This window comes from Euprymna scolopes, chromosome 2, assembly GCF_053919585.1.
Source record: "Euprymna scolopes isolate OS-2025 chromosome 2, ASM5391958v1, whole genome shotgun sequence".
Taxonomy (NCBI): domain Eukaryota; kingdom Metazoa; phylum Mollusca; class Cephalopoda; order Sepiida; family Sepiolidae; genus Euprymna; species Euprymna scolopes.
In genome coordinates this window covers 111357081-111379198 of record NC_136483.1, presented here as the reverse complement: position 1 = coordinate 111379198, position 22118 = coordinate 111357081, and the positions used below count along the sequence as shown (strand labels likewise).

At 33.6% G+C, this 22118-nt stretch overlaps 1 protein-coding gene and 1 long non-coding RNA gene across 5 annotated transcripts in view; one reads left to right on the top strand and one right to left on the bottom strand.

The window, feature by feature from the left end:
- LOC145294181 (solute carrier family 12 member 4-like) overlaps positions 1-22118 on the bottom strand; it is a 377042-nt gene that overhangs the window by 29782 nt on the left and 325142 nt on the right. For all 4 annotated transcript variants that reach the window (XM_080141297.1, XM_080141303.1, XM_080141288.1 and 1 more), the window contains 8 exons: positions 20338-20456; positions 18024-18198; positions 15287-15385; positions 13030-13149; positions 7602-7706; positions 6914-7002; positions 2671-2750; positions 521-609 (listed from right to left, as the gene is read on the bottom strand). In XM_080141297.1, the coding sequence (XP_079997423.1) occupies positions 521-609; positions 2671-2750; positions 6914-7002; positions 7602-7706; positions 13030-13149; positions 15287-15385; positions 18024-18198; positions 20338-20456 (876 nt within the window). The remainder of the gene's footprint in view (positions 1-520; positions 610-2670; positions 2751-6913; positions 7003-7601; positions 7707-13029; positions 13150-15286; positions 15386-18023; positions 18199-20337; positions 20457-22118) is intronic.
- The window catches only part of LOC145294196 (uncharacterized), a 113620-nt gene that overhangs the window by 52524 nt on the left and 38978 nt on the right, over positions 1-22118 (top strand). The window lies entirely within an intron of this gene.

The window sequence follows — 22118 nt, the reverse complement described above, 5'->3', positions numbered from 1 at the left end:
TTAGTGATCTGTTTCGTGCATGTTCCATAAGCAAACTGACTGAAACCTTAGTTTCAGTGTCAACCTCAATACCCGTGACGTCATGCATCATTGCCGGATGTCAGATTTTTTCTTCTACTTTTAACCTATTTAACCTCGTCTAACCTTACATGTCATCTCTTCCTGTTCATCTTTCATGGGAATTTGTTTATTTCCCAAACTTTAGGTGACTTCGACATATACCTAGTTCAGCCTTCGTCAGGATTAACATTAGCTGGTGTACATGCTGACATGGCCATAAATTATATAACAGAAGCTGATTAGAAGAATATTCAAAGCAACGACAAAATGGTAACAAGTTGTGAAGAAGAAACAATAAGGACATGGATTTCAATGAATAAATGAATGACAGTTTGAATAAAAAGGGACAATGCAACGTCCCAATAACAATATACTTTGTTTAAGATTAACAAAAGTAAACAAATGTTAAAAATCGTTAAATAAATGTGCTTTAGCATTAATGTCATTATAAAGTACTTACAGATGACAAAGGCCTTCAATTACACTGCTCGCAACTAGGACATCGGCAAAACCTTTTATATTCTCAGTTTCCATAAGTGTATCAAGAGCCTAGAATCGAAAAAAAGAATTAAATTTTGTGGCGATTGTGCAGTATAGTTAACAAGAAAAAAGGAGCAAACCCCCCCCCCCCAAAAAAAAACAACACAAATAGATAACAAATAACTGTTACCAAACACAAACAAATTTACTTATCTATACATTTGTTAGCATCACTTTTACTCAGCTAAGTCAGCATCCTTTTCAAGATAGATAATTTTGCCTGGACTTGTTCGCGGTGTTCAGATTTAAAAAGTGTTTAAAAAAAAATTAAAGAAGGGGTTAATGAAATCATAAGACTAATTCGAGGGTAGTTACCAATTGGATTAGGGTAAGCTTGAAATTCATGACTAAGTTCCAGCAAAATTGTTGTCCAACTTGAAAAGCATGCTGACTTGTCCAAGTAAATTGATGTTTACAAATTTATTTATGACGTCTTATTCGATTTTGGAACAATTAATTTTGAAATGAGTAAACGTTAATATTTGAAGTAAAAGCGAGTTCAAAAGTTCACAACTGTTAATGATTTAAATACTTCACTATTCAGAGGATGAAAATTTCTTATGTTGCTTAGTGCAGCTAGGGATGCCCAGTGATGCAGGCTTGAGATTGTCATTTATAGAAAAAACTTGTCTCGTTGCCTGGGTGTTTGGTGGGGTGTGTTGAGCAAAAAAGTGGTACTAGGCAGGCAGGTTCGAACCTGCACCGGGAAGGAGGAAAAGAATGTGAAAAAAAAGTGATGTTTTTGTCGTTGCATCTATCGCAAAACCGGAAGTGGCGAAGGTTTAAATTAAGGCTTGTCAATCGAAAAGATGGGGTGACTTTCAAAAACATTGGCGAAAAAAGCGAACCCTTCTTGTAGAAAACTGCCTTGTTGAGGGTGAAGGAATTAATGTTTTTGGCCAATTTTTCGATATTTGTTGTCCAAAAGTTTGAAGTTTTAAACGATATCAGTTTCGTCCCGTTCTGACGTGTCTGTCATAAGTTTTAGGCAAACATACAAACATACATACATACATTTAAACAGACAGGTGAGATTTATATTATAGACAAGCTTAGGTACCCGGCGTTGCCCGGGTGTTTGTAGATATGTGCTGAGCAAAAAAAAAAAAAAAAAGTTGTAGTAGGCAGGCAGGCTCGAACCCATGACGCAAAGGCGGAAAAGAAAGTGGAGGTAAAAAACCAATAAAAACCAAAAAACAAAAAATAAAAAGTGGTAGTAGGCAGGCAGGCTCAAACCTGTACCATGAAGGAGGAAAAGAAAGTGAATAAAAAACGTGACACGTTAGCTGTTGTGCCCATCACCAAACCGGAAGTGACGTAGGTTTAAATTAAAGCTAGACAATCGAAAAGAGGCGAGGCCTTTCGAAAAACTCGGCAAAAAAGCGACCCCTCCCTGTAGAAAAGTTCCCAATTGAGGGTAAAGAAATTACTGTTTTTGGCCAATTTTTTTATATTTGTCGTCTGAAGGGTCGAGCTTCAAAATGATACCGATCTCGTGAACATTCGTCACCTCTGTCAAAAGTTTTTGCAAGACATACAAACATATATACATAAATACGTACATTTAAACAGACAGGTGAGATTTATATTATAGAAGATAGTGATCATTTTGAATAAATTGTAACTTTTTAATTATTACATCATTTGTCCTTATGTTACCACATAAAATAAAAAGTTTCGTTTATGTTTTTTTAACAATTTTTATTTGCTTTCATACTATTGCTACATGGTAGGAGTCGAGTTTTCAATGGAAAAGATTAAAGGACAACAGTCAAAAGGGGGTTCTAGCTGAAAGCTATGCAAACCCAGAGCACCAACTTCCTGACCTTGGGCACATGATGCAAAAGGTGGCTGGCTAATTTTAATGCTTCCAAAACCAAGCTTGTATCTTTTCACCAGCAATACTCTGATCCCTATTTAGCCTCAACTAGTATGAATGGCGTTTGTTTCAAAGCACCACCATGCTTCGACAAGTTTCTGAGACTGACCTTCACTCATGACCTATTTATTCCACAGTGGAATAATCAAAGATTGTTGAAAATTGAAAGTGGAATTTGTGGTTGAACTTACTTGCTTTGCAGCTTGGGACCTTGCATAATTTCCTCTAAATTGTCCTTCAAGACAACTGCATACCAGAATCAACCCCTTGCCTGAAGAAAAAAACATCAAAATAAATAAACATTTATTTAAAGAAAATAACCTGCAAGAAATCAATCATTATCACTAGATAGATAACTGTAACATAGCACGGATGGCTATATGCAAATACCGAGCTGTAAGCGAAATAATATCACGGTAAGGAAAAAGAAGAATATAAAAAGGAGAGAGCACGTTTGAGATGAACAATCACATGAGGAATATCACAGCTGTAACGAGAAGTCACGTGTGGCGGGAGAATGGGGAAATACATGTTGTACAAAAAGAAACGAAAGTTGAAATTCTTTTCTATTCTTTGTCTACTTTGTGGCTGAAGCTACGTGTTGGGTAATGTTACATAACTACTGCAGCTAATTAACTGTGTCTGTGTAATACATACATACATACATACATACATATATATATATATAGTAGCGTCTAAAAGCAAGGGACAAAATTTGAAAACCTAATATTTGTTAGAAATAACAACTGTGAAAAGATGAAATTTTGACAACTGGTAGTCGTTATCATCCATAATAAGATACTAAAATTTGAATCATTTGCAAAGGATAGAAAAAGAATTATAACAATTATTTATTTATTTTCAAAATAGGAACGTACAAAAGTAAGGGACAAAATTGAGGAAAACAATGTAAACAGTCAAAGAGCAATAAAAATACATGTACAATCAATATTTAGTAAATGAGCCCTTGCTTTCAGTGACAGCTGCACATCTTCGACTACAAGAACGAATCAGTTCTTGACAATCCTCGATACTAATTTTAGACCATTCTTCTTGAAGCTTCACCCACAAACCCCCTGTGTTAGTGGGATTTCTTTCCATAACTTTCACTCCTAAGGTCTTCCAAAGATTTTCTATTGGATTTAAGTCAGGACTTTGCGGTGGCCAATCCATAATTTTGAAATCTTGCTCGCTAAGGTAACTCATTACAACCTTTGCCTTGTGACAGGGGACATTATCTTGCATAAAGGTAGCCTTATCGAAACCTGAATTCTGTATGATTGGCACAACATAATCTTAAACAATGTCATATAGATCTGCGCGTTTACACGCGTTTGTAACCGGACAAGAGGCGTTGTACCTTGGCTAGAAAACATTCCAAATACCATGACGCTTCCGCCCCCAAACTTGACAGTTTTCTTAGTACACTTTGCACTTAATCTTTCACCAATATGTCTCGTTACATTGTTTTTCCATCATTTCCAATAAATTAAACTTGCTTTCATCATTGAAAAATACTTTTGCCCGATTTTCATATGTCCAAATTACATACCTGTTTGAAAACTCTAAACTCTTCTCCTTCAAACTAACAAGTGATTTCTTCTCTGGGATTCGATTAAACAGCCCTATTTCTTGCAGTCGTCTAGAAACAGTCTGTCTTGACACATTAACACATGAGGTGCTATTCATAACTCTTAATTTCTGTGCAAGACTTAAAACGCTCCTTTAATGACATACGCTGCATTATTTGATCTTCTCTTGCCAAAGTTTTACGGGGTATGCTGGTTTTAAAACAACTAACTATTTTGCCACTATCATTGTAGGATTTAACAACCCTGTCTATAACACTCTTGGAACATTTCACTTTCTCTGAAATCTCTCTAATGGTGTACTTTTCCTTGTGTAGCTTCACAACAGCTTGTCTCACAGAGTAATCAAGTTTTTGGTGTTTCGCCATGGTTACAAATGACTAAGTAAGACTTATTCTTTAGAGGAAATCAAAAAATTTGAATATATCATACTGTTTACATTGTTTTTCTCAATTTTGTCCCTTACTTTTGGACGTTCCTATTTTGAAAATAAATAAATAATTGTTATAATTCTTTTTCTATCCTTTGCAAATGATTCAAATTTTAGTATGCTATTATGGATGATAACGACTACCAAATTTCAAAATTTCAGCTTTTCACAGTTGTTATTTCTAACAAATATTAGGTTTTAAAATTTTGTCTCTTAATTTTGGACGCTACTATATATATATATATATATATATATATATATATATATATATATATATATATATATACACACAGTTATTTAACTGACGTGGTAGGTATAAAAATTATTATTATTTATAATGATTGGCCCTTTTAAAAGTATTAAATTAAGCAAATAATAAAAACAAAAAAGCAGTTAAGTAGCGTTATGCAACGTTCATAATTTCCACTCATTTGAACTCTCGACTGGTTACTATTGTGCCTGCATTTGGCATTTATAGGTGATAAATTTCCCTTAATTCTTGTGGAAATTGTGAGTGGCTCGAAGGTAACATTTTAGAAAATGAGTTAGAATCTTCCACTCAGTAGGAATGATTGCAAAAGCATCAAACTCTAGGTATAAAAATAATAATCATTTATTTTATAGAAGACCATAACAATGTATTTTTAAAATAAATAAAATTTATTTTCATCTGAATTTTCAAAAATTAATTAAAATTTATCTTCAGACAAACAAAATGTTTTCCCTTGTCTAATGTTAAACTGAACTCCTTCGTGTAAGAATGATTAATTTGCTTATGTCTTGTGGCTACGGCCGGTTTGAATCAGTAAAAGTGTAAACATTTTATTATACATTGTTTATGATATATATATATATATATATATATATATATATATATATATATATATATATACCCGTGTTATATTATGTATTTTTAAGCTGGCTGTTCTTATCTACTTATTTGCTTGTGTTTCTTTTTAGTTCTTTAACTCTTTTGTTGTCAAGTTTCTTATCAGACTTGTGACCGTCTAGTAAATGTCTATTTTAATGGCGTGTGCGGCTAGTCTTTTGATGTGAGTACGTTTCAGAACATAGAATAATACACATATGTGACATACTTATTTTCTGTTGCTTTCTCCTGGAGAATTCGTCAACGTCTTGGGAGCTGGTTTTGTCAACAAAGACGTTTCAAGACAAGAACTCAAGACAATCGGTTGTTTTTTTATATATATTATTTTATTCGCTCCTAGGCATTTTTCATCACAGCAGACTGGAGCGAATGGCAATTTTTGGCTTGCGCTGTTCTTTGGTTCCATTTGGAAACCATCGCCCCCTCATGGGAAGCTTGTTCAACACACCTTATCTCTTTTCTGTCCTGATCCTAACTCACTAAAATTAACTTAGTTTCTTCAACATGGAATCTTTGACACGTCAGATCTGGCCCCATCTACCTAGCTTCCGGTGCAGCTGACCGGTCACCCAGTTTGATATATGTCACAACACTGACCCTTTAGACCCCTTCTGCACCTGTATTTGCTCAACCTATGGTTTCCCACGATTCAAACTATCATCTACTTAGCTAAGCAGACAAACAACCAGATAGATAGATACACTAATAACTGCTTTCTACCCAGCCATTGCCCGGCGATTACATAAGTTTATATCAAAATATATTTTTTTAAGATATATATTCCTTATAACATCGTCTAAATTGTTCTAAATAAAAAGCTCAATGAAGTTATGTTTCGAACTTCTGAACATATATACTGGTTGGGTACTTTAGCTATTAAACTATATATATATATATATATATATATATATATATATATATATATATATATATATATATATATATATATATATTATATATTGTAGAAAACCTTCCTTCAGGGACAATTATTTATTAATAAAGAAAAACAGACACACTATTCCAAAACAAAACAAGAAAAATTGACAAAATAACTGGAGAAAAAAGAATTTCAGAAGATAGCAGAGAGGCATCTATGAAATCGTTCCCCATCAAAAACCAAAAACTTGTGTAGATCTAGAAGTATGTGTACAATTTAAATTCAGAGATGCCAAAATTAGCATCACAGAATAAATTGTATTTACATTACACATTTTAAAATGTTTGAAATTTAATGTTCCATAAATATCACTGGCACTTTCGATTTTTCGTCGAATCATCTTCAGGTGACAAAAATAGCAAATGAGCAAAATGCTGGAGAAAAGACAATTTCAGTAAGTAGTAAGACATTGGAGCTCAGTTGAGCATCTTCCATGCAAATAATGATAGAGTAGAGAAAGACTAATGATGGGATATTCTGTGATAAAGGAGCTTTAGAGAACAGGGGAAATCATCAGATATGTAATTCATTTTAAGGTTTCCACAAGTGTAAAACTGTCCGTGAATGCTGATTTAGATAGGACACTCACCTGCTTTCAGTTGTGTGGCTAGAGTCGCCATTTTTGGATACATCGGCTTGAGGTTTTCATCGGGCTTCATGAGAACCAACAATTGTGGTCTATAAGAAAAACAAAAGAGAAAGAACTGAGTGCACCGACACGACTATGGGTCATACAGGATTTCACTTAATTTTCTTACATCAAATAGTCTTCGATTTTGCAACATTTTCAGAAGTAATTTTTTTTTTACAGCATACCAACCCTTTTTGGTTACTTAATACTGGAGAACAATACTACATATGGTATTATACCTTTTGGATACATGCAAACTGTTATGTGATTTTTACATCAGTTTCAATATTCCTCATTTAAGGTCCATAAAAGTTTAAAAAAAAAAAAAAAAGGAAATAGATGATTATTCAACGATAAATTTAGATGATGAAATTACCTGCCCCCCTCCCCTCAATGATGATGACAATGATAAGTAAAATATGATCCCTTCTGATTAATATTTATCTTTCTCTCAGATAATGTGAAGCCCTCTCTCCTTTTTCTCCATGTTAAGAATAGTTTCTTGTTCGTTTGACCATGTTTAAGTATTCAGCTAAATGGACAGCAGAAACCGGAAATCAAAAAGGGCAGACAATCTTGACTATAACCTGGTGCCAAAGATGCCCTTGTGGTGAAGGCCAGTTGAATAGTCTTATGCAACACTTACCTCCAATTTTTGGTATGAGGAGGTCCTTCTTGTAATCTAAGCAGGGCATACCGAGCAGCGGACATGGCCAATCCTCTGATGCCATCTCCCCATTCTTTCTCCGCCCTTAAAAAAAGCAAAGGAAATCAGTTAGTAACAAAACATAAAATAGCAATGGTCTTAAATGCTCAGAAAACGACATCACTTGGTTAAATTGGATAAGAAGATTCCAAAGAAATGAAACATGTTTGCTTAGTTGTCAGGTTTTATGGCATGGAAACCATTATTTGGTCATTGATCGACTGTTAACTATTCAAAGACATGCAAATTAATAACCATCTTGCTAACAAACTTGATCTCCATATGTCTAACACATGCGGCCATACTTGCAAAGTCAAAAAACGCACAGCACACATCATTAGATAGAGAAGAGGCGGAGTGAAGTAGCTCTAAATGGAAGGTTTGGTTTGGTTTTACGGCATATCAACCTTTTTTTTTTATTTAATGCCGAGTTCCGTAATTTTTTTTTTTTTTTGTCGTGGGTTAGATATTCAGTAAATCAAGGCAGCCTTTTTGCATCATTAGGTGAGGTGTTGTTTTTTTTGGGGGGGGAGTTGGATTGAGTTAAAATTGTATTCTTTTGTATAAATTCACTTTAAGAAATGTTAGTATTTTGTTAGAATTTATTTTTTAAAATAGTTCTTTCATATTATTGACATTGTGATAATTTTGTCGGATATACGCGAGATCGCCACAATCCAAAAGGAAGTGTTTTACCATAAAAGGTTTATGGCATGGCAAACATCCTGGAGATTCTTCTTTTTTTAGCAGGAAGGAATGGGTTATGTGTGTGTGTTCTATGTGAATGCGGGGCAAAACCACTTCCTCCCTGCACAATTTTCTGAAATCTGGTAACTATTCTTCTATTGCATGTTTGGTTTTGAAAAGTTTGTTATTTTGACCGTTATTCCGTTGTTCTTGCCATTTCTTCGTAATGAGATTATTAGTTTTTTGTAATTTGAGTGTGGAATTTTTATATTGCTTATATTGAGTTTTAGTGGGTTTTTGGTAGCTATGTCGGCTTTTTGATTACCCTGAATTTTAAAATGACTGGGATCAAGCAGAATTTGATATTTTTGTTTTACTTTTTTCAGAAATGTTAGTATTTTGTTAGAATTTATTTTTTAATATAGTTCTTTCATATTGTTAACATTGTAATAATTTTGTCGGGTATGCATGAGATAGATGGAGCATTGTGACCGTTCTATGTAGAGAGGTTGTGACAGCAATTGCCTGTTTGGCTTTATGCTGTTTTTGCTAATGAAAATGGCTGTTCGTTCAGAAGAAGGTTATTTGTTGTGTGGTTGTATTTGGTGAAGTTATGGTGATTGATATTTTCAGATGGTTTTAAAAAGGTCTCTCGTAGGCATATTATTGTAGGGTAGAGATTGAACATTAGAAGTAATTCATTCCGGTTGGCTTTTATACCTCTTCAATTCCCTTGAATTATTTTGTTGGCCATAATTTAATTTATCTATTTTATTTCCTTTTGCCTTATTGAGAATAGGGGTGGTTGTTTTCCATTTGATTATGTTGGGGGTTCTGTCGTGTATTTCCATTGTTTCCAAGATTTTAAATTTATTCTAATCTGTAGTTCTTGTTTTTGATATGGAGTGGGATCTATCATTTTTGGATTTTTCATTTATTTTCTGTTTGATTGGTGAGAGATTTGATTTTTTCCCTTTTCATTTGGTTTTAGGAGGTTGTTAGTTTCAGTGGGTTTTTTATTTGAAGGTTTTTGAGGTCTGATGAGATTTTACTTTCGACTGTTTGGGAGTTATTTTCAAGTAGAGATTGAGTTGACAGTAGTTGCCATAAGGTGGCCCTCAATGCCTCAACTAGTTCTTGAAATGTCTTTATTAGGGTAGTGATTCCCTTTAGTTCTGTGTTTTTGGTTGGTTTTGGTTGCACCTGCGTACAATCTAGCTAGTTCTGTCGTGGAGGCTGATTCAATGATCTTTCTGGCTTTTATAAAGCTTATGTCTTTTGTATATTTTAATTCATTTATTCCTTTTTCTTTGATCCAGTCTTGGCAGAGAGGCGAGTATGCTGGATGGTTCTCACCACAATCTGGGCATTTTATGTTTCCTTGGCATTGTTTCCTGGTGTTCATTACTGCTACATTTTGGGCATACTATTTTCCTAGTGTAGTATTCTTTGTAGTGGCCGAATTTATGGCAGTTTAGGCAGCGAAATGGTTTGGGGATATATGTTTCTACTTTAATGTTAATATATCCAATTTTAATTTCAGTTGATGGGGTGGGAGTATTGAAGGTTAATATGTATGTGTTTATTGTTTGTTTGCTTCTTTTTATTGTAATTATTTTGGTTTTTAGGTTTGATTTTATTTCTTCTGGGGAGCAGTTGTTTAATTTTGGACATTTGATGACTCCTTTTGAGGTGTTGAGAGTTTTGTGAGGGTAGTTTTTGATGTTTATATCATGTTAAAAAATTTTTTGGCACTACTTTTAGTAGACACTTGCACAAGTAAGTTAACACTTTTTAATTTTTTATTTGCTTTGTGTTTAGATTTTGTTTATAATTTTTCGATTAGGAAGGGAGACATTTGCGTAATAGGAAAGATTGTATTTTCTTCTTCATTGCTTTCTGAGTTTGAATCTGGGTGGGGTCTTTTGATATTTCTGGAAGCCACATGAAGTATTATTTTCTTTCATCATCCTTGGCCCCCACTCTCCTTGGTGAGTGGGGGCCAAGGATGATGAGGGGGCCAAGAGAGGCCAAGAGGGGCCATGAGGGGCCAAGAGAGATGGTTGTGGGAAACTCATTCGCCCAAGCATCTCAGGGATACAAGGATGATATACTCAAACAGTGAGTGTAGTTGTGATGATTTCCTTGGTATAATAAAGGGGTGTGTTATCGGTAGCATCTAGTTTCACAATCCGATTGTCCCTTGCCATCGCTTTCTAATATCAAATTTTTTTTAATGTGCTTGTGTGTGATGTATTTGTATGTCCCTTTTTGTGAGGGTTTACTGTTATTAGGGCTTGTCATGACTAGGCGATTGATTGGGTTGGGTCTCTTGGACCGCCTGTCTAGCTGAAGTAAGGGCTAAAGTGAAGTGTTGCAAACTCACGGCCACTTGGAACCAGGTCATGAGGTGCTCAGTCACTAGGATCCCGTTCTAGAGCATTATGGGTCGCCATCTACAGCCAACAGGTGGCCCCACTGAGGGACTTTTACCCTTTACAGGAGGTAGTCGGTGGATTCTGGAACCTCATCAAAAAGGTCGTTAGGTGTGTAAAATTTATTTTTCAAGTTCTTCAAGTGATGCATCCAGTCATTTTGTTGAAGGTTTTATTCTTCAAGCTCTTTGTATTTTCAATCACTAGTTTGTAGTGTTTGGTTTGATTATTTTATAGTGGATTTTGTTGTTTTTGTTCCCTGTTTTGCAGAACATCAATGAATTTTGCAATGGGAGAGGGAAAAAGGTTACAGTATTAATGCTTGGTACATTTTAAGTTAAGAAACCATTCAGGTAGTCGGGGGTGTAGAAAGAGAGAGAGAGGGAATGAGGAGAAGGAAAAGGGAGAAAAGGGGGATTGTTGTTTTTGTAGAACATAATTCAGTTTTGCAAAAGGAAGTAGAAAAACAAAAAGCATCAATGTTAAGTGCATTTCATCTCAGGAAGCCAATATCTTCAGAGAGCCTGATCTGATAGCACCAGCTAAATGGAAGGAGAAGGTTAAAAGCGGAAGTCAAGAAATCTCATAATTTCTGCCAGGAAAAGTCGTTCTTTCTCTCAGCCCCCTGGACATTAACAAGAACAGACATGAAACATTATCTCGACAAGCCTTGACACAGTGTGTGGGGACAGTGGAATACAGGTAGTTGAAAGGCAGCTTGTCTTTTGTATGTTATTAACTTCCCTTTACTCTCTCTCTCTCTCTCTCTCTCGTACACCCCCATTTTAATTTTCTGTCTTTGTCTGGTTAAATAAAACTTTGAAAACAAACCAGCACCCACAAGGTTTTCTATCAACATGTGAGTTTAACAGTGTGAGCATTGACAGTAGTTGCCATAAGGTGGCCCTCAATGCCTCAACTAGTTCTTGAAATGTCTTTATTAGGGTAGTGATTCCCTTTAGTTTTGTGTTTTTGGTTGGTTTTTGGTTGCACCTGCGTACAATCTAGCTAGTTCTGTCGTGGAGGCTGATTCAATGATCTTTTCTGGCTTTTATAAAGCTTATGTCTGAAGATGTACAGGTGCATAATGTTTATACACATGCGATGATAAGCAGTATCCTATATAATGATTATCAGAAAAATGTTTTCATCCTCAGAATCATTTAAGCATAGAATGGATTGTTTGCATCAGTTGTTGCTTGTTGAGATACTCCATCCTTGAAAGCCTTTTATGCTTCCTGAAATTCACAAAACCACACCAGATGCCCCCCCACCTCAATTTACATGCATATCATGGCTTATATGCCTTTCATTTCCTCCCAAATTGTACATCATTCTTTGTATTGTGTATGCACACTTGGTGAATTGTAGTGCACCTTGGCACTGTACACAAGGATTTCATTATTATTATCAACTCACTTGAGTTCTCAAACGAATCATCAATCAGTGATTCTTCACCGACAATAAACAATGGTTTTACCTGGAGTATAAGTGACAACAAGTCTCCCTAATTCCCAGTACTCTCTGCCTCTCTCAATAATCATTGCAAATGACTGTGTTATCGCAACAGCTGCTTACCATTGATTACTCCCTGACAACAACCATTGATCTTCTCTAGGATTTAAATGGAAATAAGCCTTCTCAAGATCCCAGTACTCTTTGCACCTTTCCAGTGAAAATCTGGTTAGTGCTCTCCATCCTTGGTCTTCCATCCTCCTTGATCCTTCATGACTATGTTGTGTAGTCTCAACCGAGGCTGGTGCTATCAGATTGTGTTTTTTTTTGTGTGGAAGCGAGATTTTATGAGATTTCTTGCAGTTTTAGTACCTTTGCATTCATGTAATGTTTCTTTCATCTTTTTGTTTCATTTCTATTGCAACTTTCATGTAGTTGGTTAGCATTCATGGTTTAAATTAATTGGATAAGGTTCATTACATTCATCAGTTTTAAGTAATTGTGCAGAATTTACTTTCTAATTCATAAAGTCTGCTTCCACACATACCAATGTATCTTCTGCATAACCCAATAAAGTCTGGAATTTTTGTCAAAACTCTAGAATCTTCGTTAAATTATTAGATGTCTAGTCATCATTTGCACCCCTATTAAAGAATTTCTTTGGGATGCATTTGAACAATCATGCAAAATTCCTCAAAAAGGTAGTCTCAAAAAGAGACAGCTTCAATAAATAGGCTGCCATAAAAAAGGTTGTTTTAAAAAGAGGTTTTTAAATAGCCACCAATACTTACCCTTTGTATTCAATGTATTTGTAAATACACAAAGCTAGGAAGAGGGCTGCTAAAGCATAGTACCAACTAGAGATGAACATTAACGAGATACACAAAGTAAGTCCAAGCAGGGATAGGGTCCTGAAATAAAAGAGAAAACATACATGAAATAATAGACAGACACATTGCATTGATTACTATTTCATGTGTGTGTATATATATATATATATATATATATATATATATATATATATTTCTATGTACAGGATTCACTCTTAAATTAACAAATCAATCATTATGAACTTTGAAACAAAGCTGTTAAGCATAATATGTTGTAATATTGGATATATTTAGTTTAATGTAGTTTTGTGCAAAAATGGTTAAAATTTAAAAAAGTTAAAAAAAAAGAAAATGGCTCGTTCGCCACCACCGAAAATCAAAACTAAAATATTTAGCTTACAATTTACTTTTTCCTTTGACGTTAATGCCTGAGCTATGAAGACATATTTTCTGCAAGACTAAAAATTAATACATGAACCAATAGCTATTTTGTTATGCATGCATATTCGTAATACCGTCGTTCGACCATCACCTAGTAAATTCCATTTTTTCATTTTCACACTTTTGCACCGATTTTTCCCGGCTAAAACCCAAATATCAAGTTTTGCATGGGTTCGAATACCCTATATATTAAGTTTCATGTCTGTAGACTAAAAACCGAGTTTGGTAGGCAAAACATTTTTAAACAAATATATGCACGCATACATAAATATATATATAAAAAGAGGTTTGTGTTTACTATAACCATTTTATGCAAATATTATGCAAGTATAAATCATGTAGAATATCCGCATGAATATAATTACATATAATAGTTAACTAAAGATGATTATGAGCGAAAAAACTAATAGGTAATTAATTAAAATGAATGCTAAAACAACATGCAAATTAGCTAAGTCTTTTTCAGATTAATGCAATTCCACGACCCATATATAACAAAGTTGTATTTTCTTTTTAAATAAATAGAAAAAAGGGATTTTAATATGAATATAAATAAACAAAAAAAAAACACAAATTTATAGGAGTATATATATATATATATATATATATATATATATATATATAATTTACACATACTCATAGCCAAATTGAATATTGAAATGCTCATATTTTTGGTTCTATGGGACGAAACTACATCAAAATTTGTAGCCTTTTTGAAGATTATAATACTATTCTATGGTTAAAAATTTATGACAATTGGTAAAAAAGAAACTATGTTTTAAAATCAACAAATATGTCCAAATTTGCCTACATTTGTATATATATATATATATATATATATATAGTATATTGCCAGGCTAGCTTCAGTTTTGCTGGTTTGAGATGATTTTTGCTTAGTTTTTTTTTTTGCTTGATTGTCTCCCCTGTGGCCTTGCCAGGCCACTAATATATATATATGTTTTCGTTTATTGTCGTTTGCGATAGTTTTGAACAAATTCAACTATTTTTACAAAAGAGCATTTTAACTTTAATGCTAGTTGAGAATAATTTTCTCTTCACTAACGTGATGCTCCCCATCTGGGAGCATATATATATATATATATATATATATATATATATATATATATATATATATATACATTTAAATTATTTACAGACACGTTTTGTTGTTTACAACTCATCAGCATGGAAAACCTTTGAAGTCAGAATCCCACGCTTCAGGCTCTGGGGTCCTGGTTTCGAATCTAGCTAGGCTCATCTACGCTAAGTCATCATAAACGACAAATCATTTGATTAATTAAATCAGGTATTATATATATATATATATATATATATATATATATATATATATATATATATATATGGATTGACGTAGTTACTTGTCTAGCCGCACTGATGAGCTGTGATACAGTGAAACAGTACTGCATGTGGATGACTAATATATTGTAAGAAAGAATGAATTGCTTCTGGTTAGCAAATATCGTGGTAAAAATAGGTTTAGTATCTTCTACTTTAAACAGTATGTGTGTTAGCGATGTGGTTGTAGGAGTTCTAGGGTTGTAGGTTTATAGCTGGTCACGTCCAAATGTAAACGGTGAGACAATTATTTGTCGATCACACACACACACACCTATATATATATATATATATATATATATATATATCTCAATGTCAACTCTACTAGTCGAGCTACTCATCCTGCACTTGAGAATTTAGTGCTTAAATGATTACTAAATAAATGATAATTCATAATTGAAATAAAGAGTTAATATCTCACCAATGGTAAAATCTAAAACGGGGACGCCAATTGGGTGTACGCAACAAGGTCTGGAGTGCACATGCCATGTTGACGAATCCATAACATAACAAAAAGAACCTGAAAAAAAAAAAAAAAAAAAAAGCATTGTTTACAGAATTATTTTAAAATGCTAAAGATACAAAAATAAAAAGGTAAGACGAAAAAAAAAAAAAGAAGAAGCATTTATTAAATTATCTCCAAATACCAAATATATAAACATCAGAAAAAAAGCAAAAACAAAACAAAACAAAAAACACAATTATAAACTATCAGACATGTCTTTGTCAGAGTCAGATGTGGTTTAACTCAATCTTAGGTGTACTCAAGCTTTGACAGGTGTTGATTTATTGTCAGCTGTTGAAAGTGCCTCTACCGAGAAATGCCGACAAATTCATTTTTATCTGTTTTTATTTATTTATTTATTTATTATTATTATCTCAGCCAGTGCCACTCCCCTCGGGAGAGTTGGTGATCTCTGCCTTCCAACCTTGTGCCACATTTTAGTCTCTTAGTGCAACAAGATTACCCCAGAAATATCGAGAAAGCAGAATGAATAACACTTCTAATTTAGATGGTAAAGAGATTAGGGTGAGGAGTGTGGGTAGACCTTGCATTGGGGATGCGATTTTGATTGTTTTGCTAATTTAAAGGTTGATAGGAAATTTGATAGGAAATTGTAAATATTTTATTGCTTTTATTTTGAGATAAGCCGATTTGAGGAATGTAATGAAAGAATCGCAGAATTGCGTTACCGTTAGGATCGAGAAAAAGAGCAGAACAAGATTGGCGTTCGCTTTTTTCACCCACCTACACACCTCAATTGGGGTATTAGAATTACGTCATTGACCGAAATAAAACAAACAAAAAAGTGATTGAATGAAAGTTGAGATCGAAGAGAACAGACTTTTGCTCCGTTTACACAAGGATATACAAAGTCATAAAAATGCACAGTAAGGAGAACGAATGGAAGGCACCCTTAAAGGCGCCTTAAAGCGAAGTCGAGAAATTACGTAACCTCTGCCAGAGAGATGGGTCCTTTCTCGGCCTTGGATATCAATGAAAACGGGCGAGAGACGGCATGGCCCTGGCTTGCACCTACATGGGAAACAGGGACAGTAGCGTGTACAGGTACCCGAAATCTGCTTATCTTTTTATGTTATCAGGTTCTCTTCAATTATCCCCCTCTCTCGTGCACACGCATTTCAGGTTTTTCTTTTTTTATATTTGTTTTGTTTAAATTCACACACACACACACACATTATATATATATATATATATATATATATATATATATATATATATATATAAGCAAGAAGAATGTATTCTTTTTGGTTAGCGAATAGCATGATAAAATCTGTGCAAACAGATCGCGTACACAGTACACTACCTTCTAGTTTAAGTCGTAGATTTGATGGCACATTAGTTCTAGGGGCTTTACAACATCCAAATGCGACCGGCCGTTCGGGTTTCTAATCGTAACATGAATATATTTGTTGCCTCTGGGTATTTGTATACGGTGACTCCCCCCCCAAAAAAAAACAGAGCTGACTGTCGATGGTGCTAAAAGAATATCGTCGACATTCTACTACAGGGGTCGCCAAACTACGGCCTGCGAGCCAAATCCAACCCTTCAAAGACTTTAATCCGGTCTGTGGAGCTCTTATTGAAAACGTAAAATTTTTCAGGAAAAAAAAAAAAAAAAATTAAAAATAAATAAATAAAAAAAAAAGAAAAGAAAAAGAATGGAAATGTGAAAATATTGTGGCGGTGTTTCTTTTTTTGTTCAGAAAATAATTAAAAGAACGAGGTTATACTGTTTTGTTCATTAGCAAAACATTATAAAACACGTCCAGGTAATTGTTTATTATTTTTATTTTATTTTATTTTTTTTGCCCGCGTATCTTTTGAAAACTTTGGAGTTCTCTGTTCTACAACAATAAATTGTAAGCTCTCTCTCTCTCTCATATATATATATATATATATATATATATATATATATATATATATATATATATATATATATATATATATATATATATAATAAAAACGTTTTATTTTGATTTTTTTTAGTTTTGCTGCAACTCAAATTTTGTATGTTTGAACTAGTAAAGTAGCCTGACATAAGATCCGCAGATAAGAATGATCCCTTTCCCATGCAGGGGTCATAAAGGGATCACATTTATTTTTTCTTATGAAGGGGGTTCCTGAGGGAAGTTGGAAACTTCTTACCGGAAACTTCATTTTTTTTACATTAGATTTTTTTAATGAGATTTCCGTTAATTTTATACAATTAGCTCTGATATACGATATATGGCATAATCACATTGACACATTGGTTCTCGTTAGATCATGGAAATTAAGCGACATTAAGCCTGGTTAGTACTAAATGGGTGATCATTTGGGAGTATCAGTCACTGAATGAGAAGGGCGTCAACACCTCCCTACAAAAAAAAAAAAAAAAAAAAAACCCAAAAAAACAAACAAAAAAAAAACATTATAATCTTCTCTTATTTGGCTATATATGCTACTGGGGTCACTTGTAAAATTAATATTCCCTAGAAACTTCCTGCTTCAGAGGAAGCCAGATCAACCCACACAGAGTTAATGCTGTGTCAGGTCGGGTAGGGGTATCATCTATGGGAAAGAAGGTTCAAATAAAAGGAATAGGCCGTCCATGGGGTCCATAGCATGCACATTCTATACAAGCGATACTTACATGGTGATGATTGGTGCAACATAGTCAAGACTGGCAATAATAATTCCGATTTCTGAAATAGCAGCAGTTAAGAGAAGAGCTCGGAAAGGTTCTCCTCGTTTTGTACATACACTGAACACGTCTAAAAATGGAATCACACTGTCCTTTGCGATAGCTTGGAGGACACGCGGGGCACCTGCAATGGAAAATAAAGACATTATAGAAATATATTTGACCCATTTTTACCGTTTGGAAAGGTTGGATTTGAATACAGTAGTATTAAATACAAAAACATTTATTTTGGCATATTGTCTCCAAATAACATGAAGCAGTTATTTCGCATATAGTCCTTAGATGATACTAGCCGGAGGGTGGGGGCTGGGGGCTTTTCCCCGATCATAAAATACGCTTAAATATGGTATTTTAATTTGTCCAGAGTTCATATATATTATTATAGAGTCATGATTTCAAAAGTAAAAAAATAAGTGTTTGGGTCTCATCAGCTAGAATCGAAACCGAAAGCAAAACTGTAGCATTCAAAGCTGGTGACGTTACCACTGTACCAATGTGACACGCTTATGAACTGATCAAAAATAAACTAAGATGAATGTACAAAATGTATTACGATTTTTCAGTTTTGACCCCTTAAAAACTATTTTAATCAACTATAATAAGACCCATAAAAAATCCAATCATTTGAGGTCCCTAGCATTGCTCTGCAATTTTTACTTTTGAGAGAGACAGAGTTTGAAAATATGGAGGCAGACATAGTGAGTTTTAATAAATTAGATTATTATTATCAGTTATTTCAGCATAGAGTCTCTAAATAAAAAAAAACAGTTATTTTTGCATCTAGTCTCTAAATAATACAAAACAGTTATTTTCGGATATAGCCTGTAAATAATATATAAAAAAAAACTTATTTTGGCACAGAGTCTCTAAATAATAATAAAACAAATAGTTATTTTTGCATATCGCCTCTAAATAATAAGAAACAGTTATTTTCGCATAGAGTCTTATACAATATGTAGATCAAAACTTAACCTGGATTACTATATATATATATATATATATATATATATATATATGTCATCGACATAAAGTACTGTTTTGCTGTATCACAGCTCATCCGTGCAGCTAGACTAGTATTCATCCCTAGCTCGGGATTGAACCCACAACCATCTAGTTGATAATCAAGCCCATGGGATCGGTGCTTGTAAACTATCTCATCAAATGTCCATTTATAGACATCCGCCCACCACTTTTACAGTATTCGACCTGCTTATTTATTTATAAACAAACAAACAGAGAGTTTGCATAAACACTAATTAAGTTATAGGCGAAATCATTACATGAAAGTGCTTTACGCAAGGACGAGAGCTTAAAATATATATTCTTATTATACTAAAAAGGGGTTAATCAACGTTTGTTTCCCTGAGGTTTTTCCCCCCATATATTGTAAACACTAAAAAATACATTAAAAATATTCCTTGTTTTTTGGATAGAGTTATGTTTGAAAAGAAAAACAAACATTTTAATTACTCTAATTAGCCGTCTTGTGCAATTTACTTCTACAGTCACCCATATTTTACTACATTTGTGTCTATACCTCATGTTGTTTGACGCCCTGTTCTTATTGTATACAAGATCTATCCATTCTCACTTTTGTTTTTCTCCCCCATAATCTTTATTAACAGTCTAACATAATACCACTATAAAACAGAATTAATTTGTTTCAATTAGTCTTAAAATGAAAATTAACTCAAAAAGTGACTCATTTTTTACTAAGTTTCTGTTTATCACTCTCTTCCTCTCTCATTGTATTTTTTGACGCCCCACTCTTATATTATGCAATTTCTATCACTATCGTTTCTTTCACAAACTCTCCCTTTCTCTCTGTTTATTACTGGCTGATTGTAATAAAAAAGAAAAGAAAAAAACTAGAGTAGTCCGTTATAAACAAATCACAGTACAACTTTCATCCGTTTCCCAGAAAGAGGAAGAGGGTGGAAATATAGCGAGCAAAAAGTGCTAACTAATTTTGGATTTTGTCTTTAAACTACTTTTCTATTTAACTGGCTTTGCTAACTCACTTTTCCGATTCAAACAATATAACTCGAGCTAACTGAGTAATACTGAAACAGAATAGTGGATGTATCTTTGGTAGTTTTTGAGATTTGTCTGTTCAGAAACTCACAGAAAGCTGACTGTTATATAATAGAGTGATATATGATTGACAAGCTTTAATTGTACCTTAAGACAAATCCTTCCACACCTCAAAAGCATATTGCTGCAAGGTAATATGAAACATTATATTTATCAACTATTTGCTTACCTGTTAAACTCTGTAAACCAGCACCGAGGGTTGACAAAAATGAACCAATTAAAATTACCCACTCATTTGGCCAAGCGAGATTGGCAACGACTAATCCGCCGTTTATACTTTCACCAAATCTGGAAAAAGAAAAAAAGAGAAAAATTAAATAAATGTATCTTATCTAATAGTATCATCAAAATGAGTTTTGGAGATTTTATTTTTGATGAAAAGATTGGGGGGGGGGGATAAGGGCAACATTTTACCGGTAAATATCAGTTTGTTAAATTTGGTAGCATTTTATTGGATATTTGTTCTGATTGGCTGAGAGATATTGTGATTGCTGAAGATTTTCACAGTAGTCTCAAATCTGGAATTAATGAATTTTCAGCTACTTGATCTATTAAAATTGATACTTAGAATTATTATATTAGATCAAGAGATGTACTATGGAAGAGACAGACTAGCTGGCTCAAAACTCATGTTACCCTTACTGAAATAGGTTTTGTTACTCATACCAAAATAGGATTGTCCAAAAGTTTTGTTACCTATTACAAAATAGAGTAGTCCAAAAGTTTTGTTACTCATTGCAAAATAGGGTAGTCCAAAAGTTTTGTTATCTATACCAAAATAGGGTGATCCAAAAGTTTTGTTATTTTTATCAAAAAATTACCCCTCTCGTAACTTCATAAAATATAACACAAGTCAAAGTGATGTGGCATCATTTTGTGTCATAGAAATGATAGTGTTCATACAAACTTTCTTGGTGTGTAACAATTTCAATTCTAGTAAATAAACTGAATCATTAATCGGACTCTTGAAAAAAGAATTTAAAAATTACCTGGCGAATATACCCGATGAACCAAGTGCAAGAGAAATGCAAACACTTGCACTTAAAGGGACAGATAGAATCTTTAAAATATCTCTCAGTTGGAATGTTTGAAATAGCGAGTGGATGTTTGGCATCAGATAGGATGCTCCATTCCCAGCAAAAAAGACAAAAAACAGAGAACTACTGTTATTCTAGTATTCTTATTTTGTTTTACTCTTCTTAAAGTCCAGGACATTTGTTTTGTAATTGTTATAGAGCTTGATCTTTGAATTATTACATGTCTGGTTGAAGTAATAGGACGATAGATTACCCTGTAATTTATTAGCCGTGAGAAAGCAAGCATTACATTAAAATCTATATAAATAAATCAGTAGATGTATGTGTGGGCGTGTGTGTCTTTGTATGCGTAAATATTTAACCAGTAAACTCTTAAACTACTAGTCACGTAACATTGAAATTAACAGGAAATAGTAATCATACAGCAAGGATAGTTTATAACGAGTAAACTCTTTATTTAGATGAATGAATAACGTGTACAAACATATATCGGCAAGTTGAAATGCAAACTGTTCATTTTAACTTGTCGACATATTTTTACTTTTTTTCTGCACATGCTCAAATTCAATTAATTTCTTCAAATCTTTTCCAAATTCAAGTGAAATAAACAGGATATATTTAAACAAAAGGAATAAATAACTTAATTAAAAATATGATTTACATAAGTAGTAATAAATTTTACTTTCTTCCTCTATCTACGTAAAACTAAAAAAAAATGCCACGAGCAAAATCTCTTTCCAAGAATTACTCTCCCCAGCTGACTAAAACATAGTTGCTTTTAAGTCTAACATAAACAAACTTTTGTTGAGACACCCTCTTAAATAATCAAATCCTGCACAGTTTTAACCATTGTTACCAATCCTCACGATGTTGTCTGACTGCCAACCTAACAAAACCATCAACCTTTATCTTC